At 48.1% G+C, this 25,553-nt stretch overlaps 1 protein-coding gene across 1 annotated transcript in view; it reads left to right on the top strand.

Moving 5' to 3' along the window:
- The first annotated feature begins 667 nt into the window (after positions 1–667).
- COL23A1 (collagen type XXIII alpha 1 chain) overlaps positions 668–25,553 on the top strand; it is a 334,850-nt gene continuing 309,964 nt past the window's right edge. Inside the window, exons 1-3 of the mRNA XM_064376526.1 lie at positions 668–690; positions 799–838; positions 7,396–7,462. Of these exons, the coding sequence (XP_064232596.1) occupies positions 668–690; positions 799–838; positions 7,396–7,462 (130 nt within the window). The remainder of the gene's footprint in view (positions 691–798; positions 839–7,395; positions 7,463–25,553) is intronic.

The following is a 25,553-nucleotide window of genomic DNA, read 5'->3' as shown; positions in this document are numbered from 1 at the left end:
GTTATGTCATACAACTTTAATATAGTTAGATTTGTTATTCTAGCCTGGGTTTCTCCAGCATCCTGATTTTTGGTGTGTAATTGGTATCCATTACAGTTCACTCTGGGAAGGACAGTCCTGTGGTTTTTGACAAATGCATAATCATGTGTCTGCCACCCCAGGACCACACGGAACAGTTCTGTCACCCTTAATCTCCGTGCTGCCCTTGAAGTTAATTCCTGTCAGTCTCCCAGTCATTTGCAAACACTGTACTGGTTTCTCTCCAAGTTATGTACTGCTTGGCTTCTGATAGCAACTTTATTTTTTGTTTTTTTTGAAACAGGAGTTTTGCTCTCGTTGCCCAGGCTGGAGTGCAATGGCACAATCTTGCTCACTGCAAACTCTGCTTCCCGGGTTCAAGAGATTCTCCTGCCTCAGCCTCCTGAGTAGTTCTGACTACAGGCATGTGCCACTACACCCGGCTAATTTTTTTTGTTTTTGTTTTTTTTTAGTATAAACGGGGTTTTACCATTTTGGCCAGGACAGTCACAAACTCCTGACCTCCGGTGCGCTTCCCACGTTGGCCTCCTGAAGTGCTGAGATTAGGTGTGAGCCACCACACCCGGTCCCAACGGCAACTTTAAAAATGTTTTTGTAGATATGAACATTTTCGTGAGCAGAGGTTGCCATGCCTTGTGATCGGTGTCCGGTGTCAGTTGCTACCAGGATTTAAGTCTAGCCCTGACGTTTCTCTTTCTGTCTCAGTTTTCCCGTGTGTTAATGGATATAATAAGAATCCCATCCTCATGGGGGTATCAGGAGGAATAGATACAGCAATTGGTGCAGTGCCTGGCCCATAGTAAGTAATCAAGTCTTGATAATAATACTTTAGTTGTATTTATCATTATCATCATTGTGGGGGGGGTATTGAAAGAGAACGTTTAAAGGGGTCAGGAAAAGGAGTCTCCTCTGGTGACTGGTGGTGGTGAGAAGGCCTGAACTGGCTCTTCGTAAGCAGGTAGAGGGAGGGCAGAGAAGCTGTGCCTGTGGTCAGCATTTGGTTCTTGGCAAGCCCATCCTCTGGTGTTTGTGGTGTGCGTGTATTCACAGGATGGATCCTGGAGCTGCGTCTCCCTGAGGAGACAGAATCCATCACTCCAAAATTGCCCTCAGCAGGGAGACTTCAAGGCTTTACATTGTTTCTTCTACTTTCAGGCTTTTTTTTGTTTTTCACTGAGAAGATGATATTACAACAACCCAGAAAGAAGTAAATCCCCATCATTCCAACACCCACCTGGGTTGTTTTGTTAGTTGCTGTTCTCCAATGCCTGCGTTTTGACATCGATGTAGACGTTTTATTTATTGTAGCATAAGCATTTTTCCTTGTTGCTACACATTCTTCATAATGCGATTTCCCGATGTGACGGTTTCATCAAGGGCTGCCACATTTCTCACTAAACCATTCCCACTGCTTCGCAGTGCAGCTTCTTCATGAATATCATGTTTTGCTTCTGCGGACTTATTTCCTTGGGATATACTCCCCAGAGTAGGAATTTTTAGTGAAAGGATAGAAATGTCTTATTTACAGCGTTTTGCAGGAATAAGTCACTGCCTCTTTCTTTTGTATGTCAATCTATATTTCCTCAGAACAAAACCGCTTGAGGATGCGATCAAACATCTGGTGAAGTGTTCAAGACTCATGCTCCAACAAACCATTCCTAAACGTATCCTCTGACCACGTCATGAATGCTTTTTGGAAAATCCAGGATTTCCCTGAGCTCTTTCCACCCTTCCCCCAGACTTCAAGTTCTCCTTCCCAGTACTTCTAGAAGGGAACTCGCCCAAAGTCTCTGGTCTTTTCTCAGAAACTCATCCTTTATTTACTTTTGGAGTCAGGACTTGTTTGCATATGTAAAACCAGGACCATATTGTTTGCAGATGCTGGGGGTGCTGCCAGATAATTGAATGCTTTTAAGTCATTTTTACAAACCTGGACACAAAGGAATATTTTCTTAGGATTAAAAAAAAAGAACATGAAGTAAAGATTGTGAGATTGGGTTTCTAATTCAAACATTTCACTTTGTATTCATAGGAGTCAGGACACAGAAAGTGAGGGGCCTGGAGGTGAGGGATGGGAGGGGTCCAGGAGAGAAAACTTTGCTGATCTAGAAAAACAAAAGCACAGGAGGAGTTAGGATAAATGGCAGAAGAAAAGCAATCCCAGCGACCTATCACCCCGTCTGCTAGCATTAACAGTACATTTTTTTCTTCCATCAATAGTTTACCACCTAGCTTTTTATTTTAAGATGAGAGGAGCTTAAAAGCAATTGTGTTTCCTATCAGTAGTTGATAAAGTCCTCCTCCCGCTTCAGGAGAGAGGTTCAGATGTGATGGCAGTAGCCCTGATGTGACAGCGTTGTTAAAGGAGAATTGTTTTTGGTGGGAAATGCTTTTGTTTAAAAAATGAAATTAGTGTGGAAGTCCTTTCTCTCCTGTCTAGTACTGATAAAAACAGATGAGAGCTTCTTACACAGATTGACAGGCTTAAACTAAAATGTTGGGTTTCTTCTCCAAGTACATTTTGAAATATGCTTTAATATCTGCAGATACAATGGGGAAAAGAGTGAGTTGTGGCTGGGAGTGATGACTCATGCCTGTAATCCCAGCACTTTGGGAGGCTGAGGCAAGAGGATCGTTTGAGCGCAGGAGTTTAGGACCAGCCTGGGTAACATAGTGAGACCCCCATCTCTACCAAAAAATTAAAAATTAGCTGGGTGTGGTGGTGTGTGCCTGTATTCCCAGCTACTCAGGAGGCTGACGTGGGAGGATTGCTTCAGCCTGAGAAGTGGAGGCTACAGTGGGCGGAGATCGCGCTACTGCACTCCAGCCTGGATGACAGAGTGAGACCCTGTCTCAAGAAAAAAAAAAAAAAAAGAATGAGTTCTGAGGTCCAGCTCAAGCCTACAGCTTCTGCAGGGGCCCCACATTCAACTGGGACTAGTGTGGCCACCGTGCTCCACTCTGTGCAGAAGCTTCAACCCCTCATGGACTCCAGCCCTGCTGGAAATGGGGATGAGTAGCGGCAGTGTCTGCTGCTCCTGGATGGAACAGCTCTCACCCACAGGCTTCAGGGGGCCTCTGGAGGCTGGGGGCTGGCCCAGGCTGCTCACAAGGTCACTGTGGGATAGCTGGGTGGCTCCAGTCGAGAGCAGGAGTGAGTGGCAGTTCCAGTCCCTGGGGGTAGCTGAGAGCCTGGCATCCAGACGCCTTGCCAGGTTCCAATTTATAGGGCAAGCCAAGGACCTGTAGAGCCAGGGCTGGGGAGTGCAGTGATGATGGGGAAGTGAGTGCACCTAAAGGCACCCCCGAGCACCCTCTGGCTGCCGTGGTATTGCTGTCACCATGGTAACCTCCTCTGTTTCAGGATCAGCTTAGCCCTCTGTGCCTCTTGTTGCCCATGTGTAAAATGAGGATGAAGTGGGAGGTGGAGTGGAACTCTGGAGTGCCTTTCTGGTGGCTGGAGGTGCCCTGGTGAAGTCTTCTGGTCCTGGGCTGTTCCAGCCAGAGTCAGACAGGGCCTGGCTGGGGTCATGTCCTCTGCGCAAATTCCAGGCTTGGTGGTCAAGAGTTCAAGACCAAGGAGTGCCCTTCTCCCCTCCTCTAAAGCAGTGCATAAAAATGACTGTTTAATGTCTGAACGTGAAGCCCTCATTCTGATTGTAGCACTGCACTGTTCACTCAGGTCAGAGCAGATTTGTGCTCTGCTTTGTTTTGCTTTTAGGGGGATTTTTTTTCCTCCTAGAGAAAGGTTAAGACTGTGTATCTTCACTGGGACTCAAGTCCTGGCTAGTTTTGGGATTGGGGCCAATTGCTTCATTCCTCTAAACCTAGTTGTAGGCTGTGGGACACATTTTCTCTTCCAAGCCTGCGTTCCTCATCCGTGAGGCAGGGACCATTTGTTCTGGCCTCAGGGGTGCCTGTAGGGTTCCATCGGACCACGATTGTGCCAGAGCTGTCCCTGCGAGTTAGCATTGTAGGGGAGCTGTGCCTTTTGACCCTCTTTCTGTGGTAATTCTTTTCCTTTCACCCCAATCTAGCACAGGGCTGGGCATATGTAGGGATTCTTGTTAAATTTTACTAAACCAACTTTTCTAGACCAAGGATCCCCACTAAGAAGAAGAAAGGAAAATAAAAACATAAAACAAAAAAAAAAGGAAAATGTTTTCATCAGGGTGATTCCGTCCAGGCCATCAGGTCCCAGGCCCGCGGGGTGAGAGGGGCTGCAGCCATGGGGTTTCAGGACTTCCCAGGTGTAAAAGGGATGGCCTTGCACATGCAGAAGGCTGCCTGGAGGACTAACTTTGATCTGCCCTCCCCAGGCCTCCCTTGGCCCCAGCCTCCCTCCCTCGAAAGCTGGTGGTCACTGCGGCTTTTTCTTGACTTGCAGGATGCAGTTTTTGTCATTGTTGTTGTTGTTTTTTCTTTTTTCTGAGATGGAGTCTCACTCTGTAGCTCAGGCTGCAGTGCTATGGCACGATCTCAGCTCGCTGCAACATCCATCTCCCAGGTTCAAGCAATTCTTCTGCCTCAGCCTCCCGAGTAGCTGGGATTACAGGCTGCGCCACCACGCCCAGCTAATTTTTGTAATTTTAGTAGAGATGGGGTTTCACCATATTGGCTAGGCTGGTCTTGAACTCCAGACCTCATGATCCACCTGCCTCAGACTCCCAAAGTGATGGAATTACAGGCATGAGCCACTATGCCTGGCCCCGTCATTTTTTTGAAAAATTAACAATTTTCAAAAATTAACAATTTTCAAAAATTAACAATTTTTGAAAATTAACAAGGATGACCTTGTTAATTTTCTATCTCGTTGATCAGTCTAATATTGACAATGTGATGTTACAGTCTCCCACTATTATTGTGTGGGAGGCTAAGTCTCTTTATAAGTCATTAAGAACTTGTCTTATGTATCCGGGTGCTCCTGTATTGGGTGCGTGTATATTTAGGATCGTTAGCTCTTCTTGTTGCATCGATCCTTTTGCTATTATGTAATGTCCTTCTTTGCCTCTTTTGATCTTTGTTGCTTTAAAGTCTATTTTATCAGAGGTGAGAATTGCAACTCCTGCTTTTTATTTATTTATTTATTTTTGCTCTCCGTTTGGTTGGTAAATTTTCCTCCGTCCCTTTGTTTTGAGTCTTTGTGTATCGTTGCATGTGAGATGGGTCTGGATACAGCATACCAGTGGGTTTTGGCTTTTTATCCAGTTAATAATGTATATGAGTTTAATACTGCCATTTGATGCTAGCTGGCTGTTTTGCCCATTAGTTGATGTAAGTTCTTCATTATGTTAATGCTGTTTACTTTTTGATATATTTTTGGAATATTTTTGGAAAGGCTGATACTGGTTGTTCCTTTATATGTGTAGTGCTTCTTTCAGAAGCTCTTGTAAAGCAGGTCTGGTGATGGTGAAATCTCTTAAGTACTTGCTTGTTCGCAAAAGATTTTATTTTCCCTTCACTTGCTTAGTTTGGCTGGATATGAAATTCTGGGTTGAAAGTTCTTTTCTTTAAGGATGTTGAATATTGGCCTCCACTCTCTTCTGGTTTGTAGGGTTTCTGCTGAGAGATCTGCTGTGAGTCTGATGGACTTCCCTTTGTGGGTAACCTGACCTTTCTCTCTGGCTGCTCTTAGTATTTTCTCCTTCATTTCAACCCTAGTGAATCTGATGATTATGTGCCTTGGGGTTGGTCTTCTTGAGGAATATCTTTGTGGTGTTCTCTGTATTACCTGGAGTTGAATATTGTCCTGCCTTACTAGGTTGGGAAAGTTTTCCTGAATAATATCCTGGAGAGTATTTTCCAACTTGGATTCATTCTCTTCGTCACATTCAGGTACACCTATCAAACGTAGATTAGGTCTTTTCACATAGTCCCATATTTCTTGGAGACTTTGCTCATTCCTTTTTATCCTTTTTTCTCTAATCTTGACTTCTCGTTTTATTTCATTAAATTGGTCTTCGACCTCTGATATCCTTTCTTCTGCTTGATCAATTCGACTGTTAAAACTTGTGCATACTTCACTAAGTTCTCATGTTGTGTTTTTCAGCTCCATTAATTCACTTATATTCCTCTCTAAATTGTCTATTCTTCTTAGGATTTCGTCAAACCTTTTTTCAAAGTTCTTAGTTTCTTTGCATTGGGTGAGAGCAAGTTCTTTTAATTCACAGAAGTTTCTTATCATCCACCTTCTGAAGCCTACTTCTGTTAATGGAACACACTCGTTCTCCATCAGGGCTTGTTCCTTTGCTGAGGAACTGTGATCACCTGTAGAGGGAGAGGCATTCTGATTTTGAGTATTCTCTGCCTTTTTAGGCTGGTTTCTTCCCTTCATTATATATTTATCCCTCTGTTGTCTTTGTAATTACTGACTTTCTAACTAGGTCTCTAAGCAGACGTCCAACTTGCTGATTCCCAGCGCCGAAATCTGAGCAATCCACTGCGCCGGCCCAAACAGCAGTGTTAAGATTGATGGTGCTTTTCTGCCTGGGAATCTCTGGTCGTCTAGCTCCCTTCTTGAGTCCGTCCTTCAATCAGCTGAATAGGCGACTCTGTCTTCCCGGAGCTCCAAACAACGTCGGCCAAAAGGGGACCCAGTCCCGCTCACTCTGCACCAAGAGCTGCCGCGCCAGCCACAAGAGTGGTGCTGGCGACCCGTGGGGCACCTCCGCTGAGAATCTCCTGGTCCGTGAGCAACGAAAATTCTTCTGAAAGTGTGGCGTCCTCTCGTTCTCTGCACTTTCACTGAAAGCTACAATCCCGAGCTGCTAGTGATCAGCCATCTTGGATCTCTCTGTCATTTTTAACTCTTGGTATTATATTTCAAAATGCTGGGCCGGGTGCGTTGGCTCACGCCACACTTTGGGAGGCCAAGGTAGGTGGATCACTTGAGGTCAGGAGTTCAAGACCAGCCTGACCAACATGGTGAAACCTCATCTCTACTAAAAATACAAAATTAGCGGGGCGTGGTGGCAGGTGCCTGTAATCCCAGCTATTTGGGAGGCTGAGGCAGGAGAGTCGCTTGAATCTGGGAGGTGGAGGTTGCACTCCAGCCTGGGTGACAGAGCGAGACTGTCTCAAAAAAAAAAAAAAGAAAAGAAAGGAAAAAGAAAATGCGGTAACAAAGCAGAAACCTGCCACCTTCTTTTCAGGGACTCACCAGTAACTGTTCAGTGTTTTTGTTTTTCCTTATTCTAAAATTCCCTATAGAATGTAATGATCTTTTGAGAAATGGCTTGGAAGACACCCCCAGCACTGTAGATGGTTTACCTACATTTGTTTTTGCTGATGTTTCCACTTTTACCCCTCTCTGTTCTGAAACTCATTCTCTCTGTTCTTTTTTTCTTTCCGGTTCAGAAGTTGGATGGACTAGTGAAGCTCCGGACTGCTCGGGAAGCCCCATCTGAATGTGTCTGCCCCCCAGGTAAGTGGAGGTTGAGCTCCCTTCTGGCTCCTGACTTGCGCCGTTTGCTTGGGATTGCTGAGAACAGCATGGTCCAGAAGATCGACTGGGGTCAGGCTGTCGTATTCGTGCACCGTCCTAAGGCCTTTCTTCCCACGCGGTACCTGGCAGGCTCTTTGGTCAGTTTCCAGCAAAGTGAACTGACTCGGCTTGCTGGGTGGTATTGGTGGAGGAGCTAAGACATTGTTAGAGATGACTTAGCTGCCTAAAGAGTTAGATGGTAGGGGCCGGGTGTGTTGGCTCACGCCTGTAATCCCAGCACTTTGGGAGGCTGAGGCGGGCGGATCACAAGGTCAGGAGTTCAAGACCAGCCTGGCCAACATGGTGAAACCCTGTCTCTACTAAAAATAGAAAAGTTAGCCAGGCGTGGTGGTGGGCACCTGTAGTCCTAGCTACTCAGGAGGCTGAGGCAGGAGAATTGCTTGAACCTGGGAAGCGGAGGTTGCAGTGAGCCGAGATTGCGCCATTGCACTCCAGCCTGGGTGACAGAGCGAGACTCTGTCTCAAAAAAAAAAATAAAGTTAGCTGGGTGTGGTGGTGCACACCTGTAATCTAAGTTACTAGGGCGGCTGAGGCAGGAGAATGGCTTGAACCCAGGAGGCAAAGGTTGCCGTGAGCCGAGATCATGCTGCTGCAGTATAGCCTGGGTGACAGAGCAAGACTTCGTCTCAAAAAGAAAAGAAAAAGAAAAGACTTAGACTGTAGGGAAGTAGCAGCTGGCCCATTTCGAAGGTGGAGAAAGGGGTGTGAACTGATGGGATGTGAACTGACAGGAGACGACAGCCTGGAGTCCCAGTCGCCCCGCCGCACCTGTGCTGTGACTAGAGTGCTATGTCAGACGTGCGGAAGGTAGATAAATAATCCAGTGGACATGGGCTTCTTGTTTTCATTTCTTTCGGTGGAGGCAGAGGAAGGAAACAGAAAACGAGGTCTGAATTACTCAAATTATCATGGACTTTCTTTGGTTTTGCTGGTGTAGACCAAGATGGCTGTGAATAAAACCAGAAATTGTTGCCTCCTAATCCATGTGGCTCAAATCCAGGCTTATATCAGGTCTCCTGGCCGTCCTTAGCGGGGCTTTGTACAGGCCATGACCCAGTGTGTGGTCTCTAACGCTGGTGTTTTCAGGGCTGGAATGACCCTGCCTTAGGATGGTGTCTAATACCAGTGAATGAGTGGAAAATTGTGATGTATCTCTGACTTCTCGACGTGTAGAAAGGTGACGTTTGTTATTGGTCCCGAGAACACGGGAGCTGCACAGTGTCCCTTGTCCTCACTGTCATTCCTTCCATTAGCCAAGTGGTCCAGAAACCAGACTCGCTGATAACATCCCAGGGTTGGGAGATGCCCCGGGATTTCTGCAAAGGTGGATCTCATGGTGTAAAAATTCTGTCTCCGAGGGCTGAGTGGGAGAGGATTTTTATGGTTGAGCTTGAGCTAGCCTTTATAGGACCTCTGAAGTTTTAAGAAGAGAAAGAGGATTTGACACAGGAATGACTCCATTCACAATCAGTAAGTCAGAAATTGCAATTAAATGGGAGAAAAAAATGACATCCACAAATGGATTTTTGGTTGATCTGTAAAATGGGAACTAGTCTTCTTTCTCTTCCCTCTTTCTTTCTGAGTGTTGTTTGGATGCATACCCATGTGTGTTCTTCGAACTGGGAGTCACACCCCATTTGTGAGATACCAAATCAGTTTAGTGGGCTGCCATCAGCAACCACTAGCATGAAATTGTGAACTAGCAGAGAAGACCGGAATAAAAAATGCCCAAGTGAAATTTTGGTTTTCGCTATTTATATTTGTAGATTGGACATGGATGACATGAGATGGGTTTCTTGCTGTGGGTTACTGACAAAAGGCTTGAGAATCCCCAAGACTGATGGTGGATGGACAGTGGGAGAAGGGGTCCACAAGCTGGCATGGAGCTCCTGGATCAATCAGAAGTGGGGCCCCATCTTGGGTCTGCCCCTTACTAGCCCTGAGAGTCTTTATCAGTAAATGATAACATCTTGAAGCAGGCTCTGCGGGGGTTTTCTGAGATTATGGAGAAAGTATAAGTTAGTCAGTGACTACAGATGGGCTGTGTCCTGCCTTCCCTCAGGAGCAGGATACAGGGAATGGGGGTCCCAAACTCCTCTAGAAAGAAGCCCCAAGAAGGTCTTGGGAAGACCATGGGGGCCGAAAGACTGGTGAAAGCCTCCAGTCCCACTGAGAGGAAGGCATGGTAGACTCCCCTGCTCCCTGGGGAGACCCTGCTGGCCATCAGCATTGTGCTGATGCTGTCCCAGGGGCCACAGGCTATGATGGAGGCCGTCCTGGCAGGTGTGGTCAGTGTGGTCCTGGGGTGCAGCACGGTGACCCCAGCCAGACCCCTCTGCACACCTGTGTCTATGCCTGCACTTTCTCTCCTGTCACCTCGAGTCTGAGCACTTGCTTGCGCCCTTTAGACTGGAGCCCTCATTGACGCAAAACCCCAGCAGGGAGGCACACGAGCCCCTTGTCATATAAAGAACAGAGGCCCTGGGCCGGGCGCGGTGGCTCATGCCTGTAATCTCAGCACTTTGGGAGGCCAAGGCGGGTGGATCACGAGGTCAAGAGATTGAGACCATCCTGGTCAACATGGTGAAACCCCGTCTCTACTATATATATATATACACACACACACACACACACACACACACACATACATATATATATACACATACATATATATATATATATAAATTAGATGGGCATAGTGGCCCGCACCTGTAGTCCCAGCTACTTGGGAGACTGAGGCAGGAGAATCACTTGAACCTGGGAGGTGGAGGTTACAGTAAGCCGAGATCGTGCCACTGCACTCCAGCCTGGTGACAAAGTGAGACCTCATCTCAAAAAAAAAAGAAAGAACAGAGGCCCTTGTCTCTAACACCAGAAGCCTTAACTCATTTCTCTTCTCCCGGGCTCCAAGGCTCCAAGGCTTCAGCGTGTACCATGGGCTTTTGAAGTGTGGAGATGCAGACCACCTTCTGCAGTGGGGCTTCCAGTCTGATTAGAGCTGGCCACAGCTCTCTGTGCGGTGGCCCGGGGAGTCAGCAGAATCTTTTGTTGGATCCTAGCATGCAGCAGGCAGATAAGCAAGGCCAGAGGAGGAACGGCTCTTCTGGGTGTGCCATCTATGGCAGGGCTGAGCCTGGTGGCAGGGACTTCTCTTTTGCCCCAACCAGTGGATATTGCTGGCAGGAGCACTGGGAGGGGGCCAGTGTGAGCTGGCTCTAGCCAGCCTTGCACCCCTCCTCAACGAAATAGTGTAGCAGGTTGAATCCTGTCAGCCTTAAGAGGTATGTCCAAGTCCTACCCCCAGTACCTGTGAATGTGACCTAGGAAAATAGGGTCTTTGCAGGTATCATTAAGGATCTCAAGGTAGAATAGGTCATCCAGCATTTATGGTGCATCTACATCCAGTGCCAATTGTCCTTAGAAAAGGCAAGAAGAGATTTGAGACAGAGATGCACAGACCAGGGAGCTAGGTGACGGCAGAGTGGGGATTGGCATGCCGTATGTGCCAGCTAAGGAACACCAAAATGCTGGCACCACCAGAGCTACGGAGGGGCATGGGAGGGACGCTCCCTCAGGAGCCCACCCCGCAGACACCTTCTGGCCCCTGGAACTGGGAGAGCTTGTGGTAATTTGTTGCCGCGGCAGCCCTGTGTCTTTTTAATTTTATTTTATTTTACTTTACTTTTTATTTTATTTGACAGAGTTTTGCTCTTGTTGCCCAGGCTGGAGTGCAGTGGTACGATCTCAGCTCACTGCAACCTCCGCCTCCCAGGTTCAAGTGATTCTCCTGCCTCAGCCTCCCGAGTAGCTGGGATTACAGGTGCCCACCACCACATCCGGCTAATTTTTGTATTTTTAGTAGAGACGGGGTTTCACCATGTTGGCCAGGCTGGTCTCGAACTCCAAATCTCAAGTGATCCACCCACCTTGGCCTCCCAAAGTGCTGAAATTATAGGCATGAGCCACCATGCCCAGCCCATTTCAACTAATTTTAATTTAAAGTGGTAACTCCTTTTTATTTAACTCAGCGGGCATCCCGCATTATCCACGTTGTTTTGCATGGGCTGCCTTTTCCGGTTTGCCATTTCCCTTTGAGATGGTCTGTGCCTGTCTGTGTATCAGAGGTAAGTGCTGCCTTGTTTTGGTCCAGGGATGGAATCTGGGCGTGCTGTTGGGATGCCCTGTAATGCATTTGGCCCCCACAAGGATGTTTGGGTCATTTCCAGCCCTGTGTCGTTCAGACAGGGCTGCATTTGTTGTGCGATGGAGGGAAGGCGGCCTGCTGCGTAGCCTGTTCCCCTGACTTCCTCGTGCTTTGTTTTGCCAGGCACGCTGCAGGCCTGAGGGTGTTGACGGAAGGACAGCGGGAGCCCTCAGTCTGCGGGGAGAGGCTGAGCTTAGTGCAGCAAACATGGGACGCTGCAGGGAGGGCTCTGGCCAGCTGGGCCCTGAAGTCTGCCCCTGGGAGCTTGCCCTATGGCCCAGCCTCCACTGTGCTATGAACAGTCATGACTCGGGGGCATCCCAAGAAACAGGTGAGGGTCAGCACTGTGGCGCCTGGGAACCTGGACTTGAATCTTGACTCTGCCTTGTAAATAGCTACCTTGTGGTCCCATCTGCGTGTCCTGGAGCCATGGCTCATGCTGGCCCTTGCAGTAACTCACTCTTTGGGTTACAAGCATCAGAACATTAATTAGTGTTCTGATCATCCTGCACTAATAAAGCAAGAAAGGAAATGTATTAGCGCAGACAACTAGAAATGGAAAGATCCGAGGTGCAGCTGGCTTCAGGTCCATCTGGGCCCAGGGCTGTCTCTCCTGTCTCCACTCTTCTCAGTGTTGTTTTCAGACAGCCTCTCCTGGAGTGACCTCTGCTTGGGCAGGTGGCCACCAGCATAGCGCCAGGTGTACATCACATGTGCTCAGCAACTGCAGCAGGTACAGCACTGCCCTTTCCTGAAAGTCTCAGAATTGGGACATGGGGAATGTTATGGGTTGAACTGTGTCCTCCCAAATTCATATCTTGAAGTCCTAACCCTCAGGGCCTCAGAATGGGACTATATTTGGAGATAACACTGTTACCTTGGAGATTAGGTAACATGAGGCCTTAGGGTGGGCCCTAGTGACTGCTGTCCCTGGAATAAAAGGAGATTTGGATATGGAGACCCATGCAGAGGGCAGGCCACGTGAAGACACGTGGAGAAGACACCATCTCCAAGCCATGTGCTCAGAAGGAAATCCGCCTGCCAGTACCTTAACACATTTCTGTTATGTAAGCCCCGCAGTCTGTCGGGGGAGTTACTGTCTGAGGGGCACAGCGTTTCTGTTTGGAAAGATGAAGAGTCCTGGGAGTAGACTGAGGGGATGGTTGTTGCGCACCACGGTAAATGTGCGAAATCCTGAAACTTTGTGCTTTAAAATGCTCAGGTTTATGTTACATGTATTTTACCATGATTTTTTTTTTTTTTAAGTCCCAAAATGGATCCCAACTTTCTTGGCTTGGGGCAGGTTTCTCTTCTTGACAAGTTGTCCTGACCTGGAGTGTGGGACACATTGATGGGCCAGGTCACTGGTGGGTCATGCGACTATTCTTAGAACCAGAGGAGACAAAGGTGGGGGAGGGTTGGCAATACCAGAAGCGTGTGGGGGAGGGTGGTTCCTTCATGAAAAATTAGGGTGATTTTCCCAGAAGAAGAGAGAACAAATATAGCTGGGAACAAGCAGTAGGTGATCACTTCAGCCCTGCCCCAGTGGCAGCTGGCCAGTCATGGGCAGGTGGTCTGCAAAGCTGTAACCAAAGAGTTGGCTCCACTTAAAACACACCAAGAGGGCTGGGTACAGTGGCTTATGCCTGTAATCCCAGCACTTTGGAAGGCTGAGATGGGCAGATCACCGGAGGTCAAGAGTTGGAGACCAGCCTGGCCAACATGGCAAAACCCCGCCTCTACTAAAAATACAAAAATTAGCTGGGCGTGGTGGCACACACCTGTAATCCCAGCTACTCAGGAGGCTGCGGCAGGAGGATTGCTTGAACCCAGGAAGTGGAGGTTGCAGAGAGCCAAGTTCACGCCATTGCATTCCAGCCTGGGCGACAGAGCGAGACTCTGTCTCAAAAAATAAAATTTAAAAAAAATGAGAAAAATAAAGCACACCAAGAGGCAGTGTGGCCCAGGTGTAAAGCGTGTGACTTCCCATCTAGGCTGCATGGTCCAATTCTCTGTAACTCACCAGCTCCATGACCTCACACGTGTACTTATCCTCCATGCCTCAGTTTTCCACCTGTGAAGTGCTGTTTCTGATAGTAGCTGTGTCATGGGATTTTTTTGAGGACCAAATGGGTTAACACACACAGACAGCTTAGAATGAGGCCTGGCACTGCATACCCAGGGCGAGTCTGTTGTTAGGTTGTTGCCGTCAGTCAGGAGCTGCCAGAGAGGAAGGGAAAAGGGACTCAGAGTGGGAGGCCGCTTGGAACTTTCAGGAGGGGAAGAACAAGGGCTTAGCAGACTTCACCCGCACATTCTCCTAGGACGTGGGTGCGAAGATGCTGGCAACGCAGGAATGAGAGAAACGGAGAGAAAAGGAAAGTGTGCAGCAGTGAACCCTCATCAGCCACCCACGTGCCCTGAAGGCCTCGAGCACAGCTGGGCTTCTGCCCCTCACGCTGTTTGCTCTTGTTACTAACCAGGCTCAAACTGCCCAGACATTGTCAGGAACATTCCAGAACCGTGTGGTGTCATCCTTTTCATTTTCTTTTTGTGTCTTTTTGGATCCTTACAGAATATTCCAGAGACTTTATGTGTGGTTTCCAACAGATGGGCGCTGTGCTTGCAGTGTAGTGTGGTTTTCCAGAAATTAATAATAATCCAGAGATTAATCCGAGTCAGGAATCCCCTGCTCTGTGGAAACATTTGGCAGTTTGTGTAGGGGAGTGAAATTCTGCTTAGGACCATGTAAAGCACAACGTTATACAGAACCTGATACATTTCATTGATAGTCAATTGAAAATGTCACAGAGCAGAATAGAAGTGGTAAAAGTTGCTGTTACTCAGCCTGTCACTGCCTTACTGGCTTTGCTGGCTGGAAAAGAGCATGTCGAAGGGCACGTGCCCTCTTAGACTTTTTTTTTTTTTTTTGAGATAGGATCTAGAATCTCTGTTGTCCAGGCTGGAATGCCATGGTACAATCATGGTTCACTGCAGCCTTGACCTTCTGGGCTCAAGCAGTCCTCCTACCTCAGCCTCCTGAATAATAGCTGGGACCACAGGCACGTGCCACCATAGCTAATTAAAAAAAATTTTTTTGGCCGGGCACTGTGGCTTATGCCTATAATCCCAGCACTTTGGGAGGCTGAGGCAGGTGGATCACAAGGTCAGGAGATCGAGACCATTGTGGCCAACATGGTGAAACCCAGTCTCTATTAAAAACACAAAAATTAGCTGGGTGTGGTGCTGCACGCCTGTAGTCTCAGCTACTCAGGAGCCTGAGGCAGGAGAATCACTTGAACCTGGGAGGTGGAGGTTGCAGTAAGCCGAGATCACGCCACTGCACTCCACCCTGGCGACAGAGCAAGACTCCATCTCAAAAAAAAAAAAAAAACCACACAGTCTTCTTTTGAGAGTTGGGGGCTCACTTTTTTGCCCAAACTGATCTTGAACTCCTGTTTTCAAGAGATCCCCTCCCAAAGTGCTGGGATTACAGGGGTGCGCCACCTTGCCCAGCCTCTCTTTGGACTTTGAAGCAAGAAATTGTTACCCTCTTTTGGATTATTTCTTATATAATTTTTAAAATGATATATATGTGTGTGTATATATATATTTATTTATTTCTAAGTGTTAAATGTCAGTGACTTGAGTTATGGTAAAAATTGAGTGGGCTATCAGACATCTGCCTTGGTATGTCAGAGTCTACCAAGTGAAAAGAAGTCATTTGTGTGTCTGATTTCTTTGGTGGGCGGAGGGGTGGGGGGTGTGCCAGAATACTCTGGAGGCTGGGCAAAATTCCCTTGCTTCACTATGCATAGGCATTTGTTCATTTGTTTGTTCATTCATTCATTCTCCTACTCTATTTTGTGCTGATCCTGGGGGAGCTATTGACTAAAATTGTTAGAGGCAATTCCAGAGCCAGTTGTTAGAGGAAGGCAGGATAGATACAAGAGCCATGACAGATGTGGAGAATAGGATGAGTCCTAAGGAGAAAACAGTCCTGCCGAAATTACGAGGGAGCGATCACTCCAGGTCAGGAGGATCTGGGTGGAGGAGGGTCCTTCCTGGGGAAGATGATAGTTGGGCAAGGTTTTCATCCCAGATGATAGCTGGGATGGGGGACACATTCTGAGAGACCTGACATCCTGAGCCTCTGGAGGCAGAGGGGACCTCCGAGCAGTGGTGGGAACTCTTTTTCGTTGGAAGGTGGCAGTGGGAGGGGAGAGTGAGTCCAGGACCTGGAGAGATTTGGGCTTTATTCCTTGGGACACAGTTGATGGTGTCTGGATGGAATTCAGTTTTGAGAAGAGGGCTTGCCGGGTGCGGTGACTCACATCTATAATCGCAGCACTTTGGGAGGCCGAGGTGGGCGGATCATAAGGTCAGGAGTTCAAGACCAGCCTGGCCAATATGGTAAAACCCCATCTCTACTAAAAATACAGAAGTTAGCTGGGTGTGGTGGTGGGTGCCTGTAGTCCCATCTTCTTGGGAGGCTGAGGCAGAACAATCACTTGAACCTGGGAGGTGGAGGTTGCAGTCAGCTTAGATCATGCCGTTGCTCTCCAGCCTGGGCACTGGGCAACAGAGTAAGACTCTGTCTAAAAAAACAAAAGAAGAAGAAGAAGGGGCCTCTAGAAGCAGCATGGAGGACAGACTGGATCATACTTGGTTCCAACAGAGAGGCCCCTGACAGGGTGCTCAGGGCAGGCGACAGCTTGCCTGGTTCATTGCTGCATCCCCTGAACCCAGCACAGTGCCGGGCACGGGGAGGAGGGTTGGTAACGTTCTGCTGAATGACCGTGAGAATTTGAATGAGGGCCATGAGCATTGATAGCCAGGAACAGCTGCGAGATGCACTGGGCCATGTGGTGGACAAAACTCACAAGCAGGGTGGATGGGCATGGGAGAAGACAGAGAATGCTGAAGCACCATGCCTTGGGGTGGGGAAGCTGTGCAGAAACAGGAAATCCTCAAAGAGGGATCAATTTGGAAGAGAAGATGGTAAAAGCATGGTTTTGGGCAGTGGGCCTTAAGAACCAATTTGTAAGACCCACTGATGAAAGGAAAAAAAAAATTAGAAGTCTTCTCTTAAAGCATGGTCTAGCCATCTGAATCTATCAATTGTAACATGTACCATGTCCTATAAAAAAAGATCTTGAAGTTTATGTGCTCCAAACCACTGGAGTTTGGAGATGTTCTTGTGACCACTAGATGGAGCCCACTGTACTCATTAAATTCCATAGAAATTGAACAGGAATATAAAAGAAAAATAATATATATATACTTTAAAGTGTATATTAATGTTAATGTATTAATATATAACATATGGTAATATAATATAATATTAATATATGTTTTTTAAGTTACTAGAAAGCACACAAAAGTTCAAACCAAGAGCAGTGACACACAAAGTTAACCACCCGCTCTGTTGTTTCTCTCCAAAAATGGAAGGCCCTCAGAATTTTCCAGATGGTTCCAGAATCAAGCGGTTTGCTGTTAGTTTGAGGAGATGATGAAGATTCTGTGGAAGGTAGACTCTCCATTAGAAAACAGATTTCTAGGACATTTGCCACTCACCCAATTCTTACAGAGCACCATCAGGTTTAGTTGTAGCGGAGAATCCCTGAAACTCTGGGGAGGTAAGACAAGAGCTGTCTTGACCTCAGCTTGGCCAACTCCGTGCTAACTATTGGGCTGCAAGCTTTTACTCTGTGGGGTGTCATTATTGCACGCCCCCCATGCGAAGAGCTCACTCACATGCTGGAGTGGCCTTCCCCGGGGGATGGGTTCAGTGCAGGCATAATATCTAGCTTCTTACCTCACTACTTCTTATGCTGGAGTATATTCTACATGAATTGAAGATTTAAATGTAAAAAATAAAGCCATGGCTGGCTAGACAAAAATACAATACATCACTTTTTAAAAATTATACAGTAGAAATAGATTTTATAAACCTGGCACAGAAGTCAGAAACCATAAAGCAGTACTTCTCAGCTGGGACTATTTTGCCCCCAGGAGGTCACATGGCAATGTTTGGAGACATCTGTAGTTGGTCATACTTTGAGGGTGCCACTGGCATCGGACTACGTAGAGGCAGGGATGCTGTTGCGTGTCCTAAGAAGCCCAGGGCAGCTGCCACCGCAAAGAATTAACCGGCCCCAAATGTTAGCAGCTCCCAGGTTGAAAAACCTTACCATAGAAGAAAACATTTTCTTGAACATTTTAAGCTTAAAAGGTTAAATTTTCTGTATGCAGAAAAATCTTCTTTAGTTTACATATTTGGGCAAAAACTAAGTAAAGTTATGTGAACTTAAATCAGCTCACATAGATAATACAACTTGCTAGGTTTCTTAGTGTCCTGGGAGAAGAACACTTCAGATTCTAGAAGTGATATATTTGTACACTATAATAATTTACTAAAAGCAAGAATGGAGTCTCATGAAGGTATCTGATTATTCTTTTACCCAACCAGATTCTTAATATTAAAAAATAATTTTCATTATATAATGTTTCAAATATATAAAAAAAGTACAAAGGGGAATATAATACTGACGTTTGTTTTATCTAGATTTAATGAATAACGTAATTTTCTCATGTTTGTTATTTTGTTATTACTTCTCAAAGAAATGAAAATAAATTTTTTTTTGAGACCGAGTCTCACTCTGTCATCCAGGCTGGAGTACAGTGGTGCAATCTCGGCCTACTGCAACCTCCGCTTCCCGGGTTCAAGCGATTCTCCTGCCTCAGCCTCCTGAGTAGCTGGGATTACAGGTGCCTACCACGCCTGACTAATTTTTGTATTTTTAGGAGAGACAGGGTTTCACCATGTTGGTCAGGCTGGTCTCGAACTCCTGACCTCAGGATCCGCCCACCTCAGCCTCACAAAGTGCTGGGATTACAGGCGTGAGCCACCATGCCTGGCCCAGTTTTTTTTTTCAAGAAGTGTTTGTGCGGATGTATGCAGGTCTAGTCATTCACTGTGATTGTCATTTCTGCAGTGGAGCACTGCGGCGTGCTGTCGGATTGGATGAGCATACTACTATTTATTCATCTAGTCTCCTGCTGATGAGCATTTATTTTTATTTCAGTTTTTGTTGTTTTTGCTATTACAAAGGCTTGTTGAACATTTTTTTAAAATTCTGTATAGAAAGCAAATGCCACCTTAACAAAGTTTGAAAATAAATGACAAACTGAAAAAAAAAGTCAACACATATAACAAATACATAGTTAATATGCATGAGATGTAAAGTGCTCTTACACAAGAATAAGGACAAGCCAAAGACTCCATAGTAGAGAATGAGCAAAGGACGTGGATAGGGATCCCCACGGGACACCGGCAGGACGTGGATAGGGATCCCCACGGGACACCGGCAGGACGTGGATAGGGATCCCCACGGGACACCGGCAGGACGTGGATAGGGATCCCCACGGGACACCGGCAGGACGTGGATAGGGATCCCCACGGGACACCGGCAGGACGTGGATAGGGATCCCCACGGGACACCGGCAGGACGTGGATAGGGATCCCCACGGGACACCGGCAGGACGTGGATAGGGATCCCCACGGGACACCGGCAGGACGTGGATAGGGATCCCCACGGGACACCGGCAGGACGTGGATAGGGATCCCCACGGGACACTGGCAGGATGTGGATAGGTATCCCCACGGGACACTGGCAGGACGTGGATAGGGCTCCCCACAGGACATTGGCAGGACGTGGAGTTGGACTGAGTGAGGGGGAGCGACGGAGAGGGAAGATCAGATGACTCCCAGTTTTTGGATGATGCCCAGATTTTTGACTTGGGCAACTCACTGGTGCTACTTGTCCTGATGAGAGCAGGGCCAGGATGGGGGCGATTAAGAGTTCGTTCAGATCTGTTAATTTCAGCATGACTGTGGGACATACGAGAGGAGACAAGCAGTCAGCCCTTGGATTAAATGACCCAGCAAAGGTGGAAGCAGCAGTACAGGGCCCAGCCGGAGTGGGCGTTTGTCACTGTGATTCTGACCACGTATATACACGTGGTGCCCGGGTGATGCTGCCATGCTGGCAGCCTTCCTTATCCCGGAGCCCAGCAGACCCTTTGTTCCTTACAGTATTTTCCAGGGTTCCCCAGAGAAGCAGGACCAATTGTGTGTGTGTGTGTGTGTGTGTGTGTGTGCATAAAGAGATTTATTTGAAGGAATTGGCTCACGTGATTATGGAGACTGGCAAGTCCAAAATCTGGCCCAGGAGAGCCGACATTCTACCCATGTTCTTTCCCATGTTCACCCACTTGCCTTCTTTCTCACTGCTGGTCATAGGCACTCAGGCCACAGCTTGGCTCTGCTGAGTTCTGAGTTTGCCCCAGGAACTGATGATTGAAAGTTGTTTGCATTTTGCACAGTGCTGGCGTGAATCAGATACTGGTGGGGTACTTGCCACTCAGTGTCATGGAAATGTATTTCCTACAGGGAAATAGTTCAGAAATAGGTTTCCTGGAAAGCCTTCTCTACCTTTTGCAGTTGACATTTCCTGTTTTACTTCCCCAGTTGTCTGAATTGAGCAGAGTTTGGGAGCTCTGTTGACTCAGGCACTCCGGGATGGTTGCCTCCCAAGCTTGGAAGGCCACTCTGCTGGCGAGCGGCTTCCCTCTGGCTTCTCTGCCCTTGAGCCCCTGTGCCTCTCCCCTGTTCCTCCAGGGGCCTCACACAGGCCCCTTGTGCTACCCCATAGCTCAGATGCCCCTGGCCTTGCAGAGGTGGTGCCCACAAGCCCTGCTGTGAGCCCACCAAGCTCTCACCCTTGGCACGGAGTGGCCTCAGCCTACCTTCCATCCTTGGGGGACCGATGGAAGCGGGTGCTGTGGACAGAAAGAGCTGCCCTTCCTACATGATGTGAAGAGGATTGGTTGTGGCAGAAACGTGGACAGTTTCCTTTTTTCCTTCATCTCTGCATTTGGTTCCCTCATCCCAGTCCCACTCTTCCTTGTGAACCCTCAGTCCTTTCACTTCATCGTCCAGTAAGTGTTAGTGGCGCATCACCACAAGCAGGTCCCGGGACGGCCCCCAGCATCGGGACGGGGTAGACGACCAGCTTTGCAGGGTCCGCACCCTCATCCTGGGAGCAGAGAGGAGGGTGGGATCCATGGAGGGTCCTGGGAGAAGAGCCAAGATGGCTGGTGAACAAGTTAGCATCCTTTGGTTGCTAGCAACAGAAACCAACCCCTCCGCCTATCTAGACAAAAAGGACAAGCAGTGGAAGAAATGCACGAGGATCAAAGCTTGGGAAGGACGGGGTGCAGGGTGGTTCTGGAATCTAGGCAGGAACGGGATCTAGGAACGGAGGGGCAGTCCCCCCGCCTCGAGAACCAGGAGGCCTCTTAGACATAGATCTGCCCCTGCCCCTGTTTTTCATGTGTGCATGGCTCTGCTTGAGGTGGAGGGGAGAGAGTCTTAGTGGCCAAGTGAAAACCCTGTGGCCACCCCTCTGCCCGAGGCTTCCAGGGCAGGGCTGAGGGGCAGGGTGAGCACCTCCCGGGCAGCCTCCACACTCCTTGGAAGCCAGGGTGCTCATGGGGGAGGGGTGTCAGCATTTGGATGCAGGTGGGCCCAGCTCTGGGAACTGGAGCCAGTTATCTAATTCTTTAAACTCTTCAACTCCTTATGCATAAAATGGGGTAATACAGTGTACCCTATGGGTTTGTTTTGAGGGTAAACTGAGACAAATGTGTGTGGACGTGCTTGGCACACAGTAGGCATGGAATATGTCTGTTCGTGTACCGCTGTGGGAATCGACCCGTGAACCTCAGGCCGTGGGGTGTGGGGGTGATAGCAGGGAGCTGTGCCTGCAGCTTGGGCCAGGGTGCATGTTCCTTTTGTGGCCACCCCGTGGAAAAGCACAACGTCCCTGCTTTGACCCTCGGTTCACCTGGAGCCAGAATCCCTCAGCTCAACCATGGAGAGAAAGCAACTCCCAGCTTTTGGGGGAAGCCCTTGAACTTGAAGTTCCTTTTACTGCCCTGTAAGTTATCGGCACACCAAGTGTTAAAGTCGTTTTCTTCGTGTCCCCTTGTGGTTTCCCAAAGGCTCTTGTTCCTCCCCGCCCTGGGCACCCACTGTTCTTTTCATTCTTTTCAGTCCTGCCTTTAGAATTAGGGAGAATGCTCTCCCTGAATGCGGGGAGAGCTGCCCTCCCTGTGAGGCCATGAGTTTCATGACACTAACGGGCTGGAAGTGGCCTGTTGTCCAGTCATGTCTTTAGAAGTGATCATGTCTTTAGAAGTAGCCCCGTGTGGAGCCTGAGCCCACTCTCGGGCCGGTACAGGGAAAGGCTCAAAGTGCTGGAGACTCAGGCTGTGAGGAGCATGGGGGCTCAAGAGGAGGGTACAGCCCAGGGAACCGATGACGCCCAGACCACCCATGGGGGGCTCGTGCCTTCCCCATAAGGAGCTAGAATGTACCACCCCAGTGGTACAGGGGCAATAGGTGACCTGGAGGCTGAGCCACTTACAGGGCTGGGTGGTGACCGCCCCTGAGCATCACCTCCCATTCATGGCACTGCCTGTCTCACAGTGGGGGATAGAGGCTAGCCGTACTGGCCAAAGTGCTTTCTAAAATGTCAGCTGTGCCCAGGAGTGGCATGCTTCCTAGCTGTGCCTCTGGGCAGAGTGCTCAGAGCAGGGGTGGTCACTGGCTTTGCTGTTTTCTGGGGCAGGTGGAGAGGACAGGGGCCCCCTCCTGAGGGAGACTGCTTCCCATCCCCATGGCAGATCTTGGGTTTAATTTGCAGGAGGGCACAGTGGTGCCTCCAGCTCCCCCACCCCCACGCCTGTAAGCTCCCTGAAGCAGGCATCCTCCGACTTGCCTCCCCAATCCTTGGGATCCAGGAGCTCCAGCAGGGGCTGTGGTGGGGGTAAGCAGCTAGCTCTGTTCCCTGGGCACTAGCCCCTTTACTTCGGGGGATGGTGGGGTGGGAAGGGGAAGGAAGGGTTGCATGGGAGGAGGCAGTTGGGGGATGATAAACTCGGGGAAAAGAGTGCTTGTAGGAGGGAGAGTGTAAGCAGGGAAATGCCTTGGAGATTATGCTGTGGACTGAATCTCGTGTCCCAAATTCATATGTTGAAATCCTCACCTCCAAGGTAGTGATGTTAGGAGGTGATTAGGTTATGAGAGTGGAACCTTTGTGATGAGATTAGTGCCCTTATAAAAGGGACCCCAGAGAGCTCTTTCACCCCTGCGACCCTGTGCGGTTATAGGGAGAAGGCATCATCTGTGAACCAGGAAACAGCCTCAGCAGACACCCAATCTGCTGGCGCCTTCCAGCCTCCAGAACCGTGCGCAACACACTGTCCTTGTTTGTAGGCCACCCAGTCTTTTTGCAAGCCACCGGTAGTTTTTCTTAGAGCAGCCTGCACAGACTACATCTGCAAGCCACACAATCCATGGTATTTTGTTATAGCAGCGTGAACAGGCTAAGACAGGCTATTTTGATGAAAGAAGGTGGAGGCGATGGAGAAGCGTCTGAGACCCGGGTGGGCTGGTATCTGCCTCCTGCACCCCTGACACCAAAGGCGGAGACTCAGACCCTGCAGCCACCTGTGGAAGGGTCAGAATCTCAGTGATCTCCAGGCACCGTTTAGGACTCTCAGGAGTGGCTTATTTCGTAACTGAACATGACTTTTTCTTCTTCCTGAAGATCCCCTTTGTCCCCAGTGTTTTGAGCAGGCCGTCGTCCTTTTTTATTATTTTTTTAATTACTGTTATAAAGCCAACTATGCTTCTTAAAAGGATCTCAGTCTCCAACTCTTGATAATCCGATAACATGTAGCTCCACAGTTAAAAGACTCCCCTGTCCTCCCAACTCATCACCGCATCTAATCCCGTGCCCTAGGATATAAATATTTTATCAGTGTAGTCTGCATTCTGTCAGAGCTTTTGCTATGCTTTACTAACTCATAACACACATTTTAATTTGTACAGAAATAGAATAATGCATCGTATAAATATACTTGTGAAAACGGTTTTGACTTCACAGTATAGGAGCACCATTCTCTGGCAGCCCGACCTAAATGCACCCTAGAGGCCCTGCCGTTCTTATTCAGAGACTGTTCAGATTTACACCAAAACGTCATCAAAGGAATCAGAGAGGGAACTCTCTCCAGAGCTCCCAGCCCTCCCGCTTCCTCTCCACCTTCCCATTTTTCTGTCCAGAGCTCTCGTCTTTTTTCTTCCCTGCCTTCCTGGACCTCTTCCACATTTCTTTCCACACCAGTAGTTTTCAACCTTGCCAATGTAAGAGCCTTCGGGTTTGCTTCCAGCGCCTTCTCACTCTGGTTTTTCTGTTCTTTCTCCCGGTCATCTGGAGGTATGGCTGCAGTGACCAGTGCAGGCCCTTCCTTGGGGGGCAGAAAGGCAGTGGGTCCTCACACACTTAATATTCTGCAACTCTGCTACCCATTATAGCTTTTGACACTTTGATATCAACTTACCAGTACCTCTGATGTATGCCAAATTTTTACAAACTTCTTATTAAAATGTAACCTGCTATGGGGCCTGGCACTGTGGCTCACGCCTGTAATCCCAGCACTTTGGGAGGCAGAGGCAGGCAGATCACCTGAGGTCAGGAGTTCAAGACCAGCCTGGCCAATGTGGTGAAACTCTGCCTGCACTAAAAATACAAAAATTAGCTGATTGTGGTGGTACACACCTGTAATCCCAGCTGCTTGGGAGACAGGCTCGAGAATTGCTTGAACCCAAGGGGTGGAGGTTGCAGTGAGCCAAGATTGCACACCACTGCCCTCCAGCCTGAGCAACAAGAATGAAACTTCATCTCAAAACAACAACAGCAAAATGTAACCTGCTACAAGCAAGAGCACATATCATCAGTTTGCAGCTTGATGATTTTCCACAAACAGAGCAGGTCAAGAAACAGCACCTGACCAGACCCCCAGAAACTCCCCATGTGCCCCAAAGGCACATAATCCCAATTTCTCACCTAATAGACTGGTTCTGCCTGCATTTGAACCACATAGAAGCCCATGGTATGGATTCTTGTGTCTGCGATTCAGCCTTATGTTTGTGAGATTCATCTATGTTGCCGTGTGCAGTTGAGGGTTGTTCATTTATGTATTTACTGCTCTGTTATTGGGCATTTGGGTAGTATCCAGTTTTTGTCTGTCTGTCATGAAGAGAGCTGCTGCAAACAATCTAGTTTATGTCTTTCAGTGAACATAGGTACACATTTCTGTTGTGTATAAACCTTACAGCAGAATTGCTAAGCGTAAGGTATACATACGTTATGTTGAGTAAATAGTTCCCATCTTTTTTTGAGATTCTGTCACCCAGGCTGGAGTGCAGTGTCAAGATCTCAGGTTGCTGCAACCTCCGCTTCCTGGGTTCCAATGATTCTTGTGCCTTAGCCTCCCAAGTAGCTGGGACTACCATGGCCGGCTCATTTTTATATTTTTAGTAGAGATGGTGTTTCGCCATGTTGCCCAGGCTTGTCTCGAAGTCCTGGCCTCAAGTGATACACCCACCTTGGACCTCCCAAAGTGCTGAGATTACAGGCATGAGCCACTGTGCCCGGCCCCAAAGCATTTATCAAAGAGTGTGATAGTCCCACCAAGTGTGTTTGACAATTCCAGTTGCTCTGCATCCTCACCAAGACTTGGTTTTCTGTCTTCTTTCTTTTAGTTATTCTGGTGGCTTTCTAGGTCTGTTTTTGGATCTTTTTTCCGTTGTGTTCTATTTGTCTATCCACGTGTCGATACTGTTATTTTAATTCCCAAAACTTTATAGTTAGTATTGCTATAAAGTAGAGGTTA

This window comes from Aotus nancymaae, unplaced genomic scaffold (assembly GCF_030222135.1).
Source record: "Aotus nancymaae isolate 86718 unplaced genomic scaffold, 86718_ANA_hifiasm-v0.15.2.pri h1tg000015l_1, whole genome shotgun sequence".
Taxonomy (NCBI): domain Eukaryota; kingdom Metazoa; phylum Chordata; class Mammalia; order Primates; family Aotidae; genus Aotus; species Aotus nancymaae.
The sequence above is the reverse complement of the archived record's forward strand: the minus strand, read 5'-3'. Positions and strand labels throughout refer to the sequence as shown.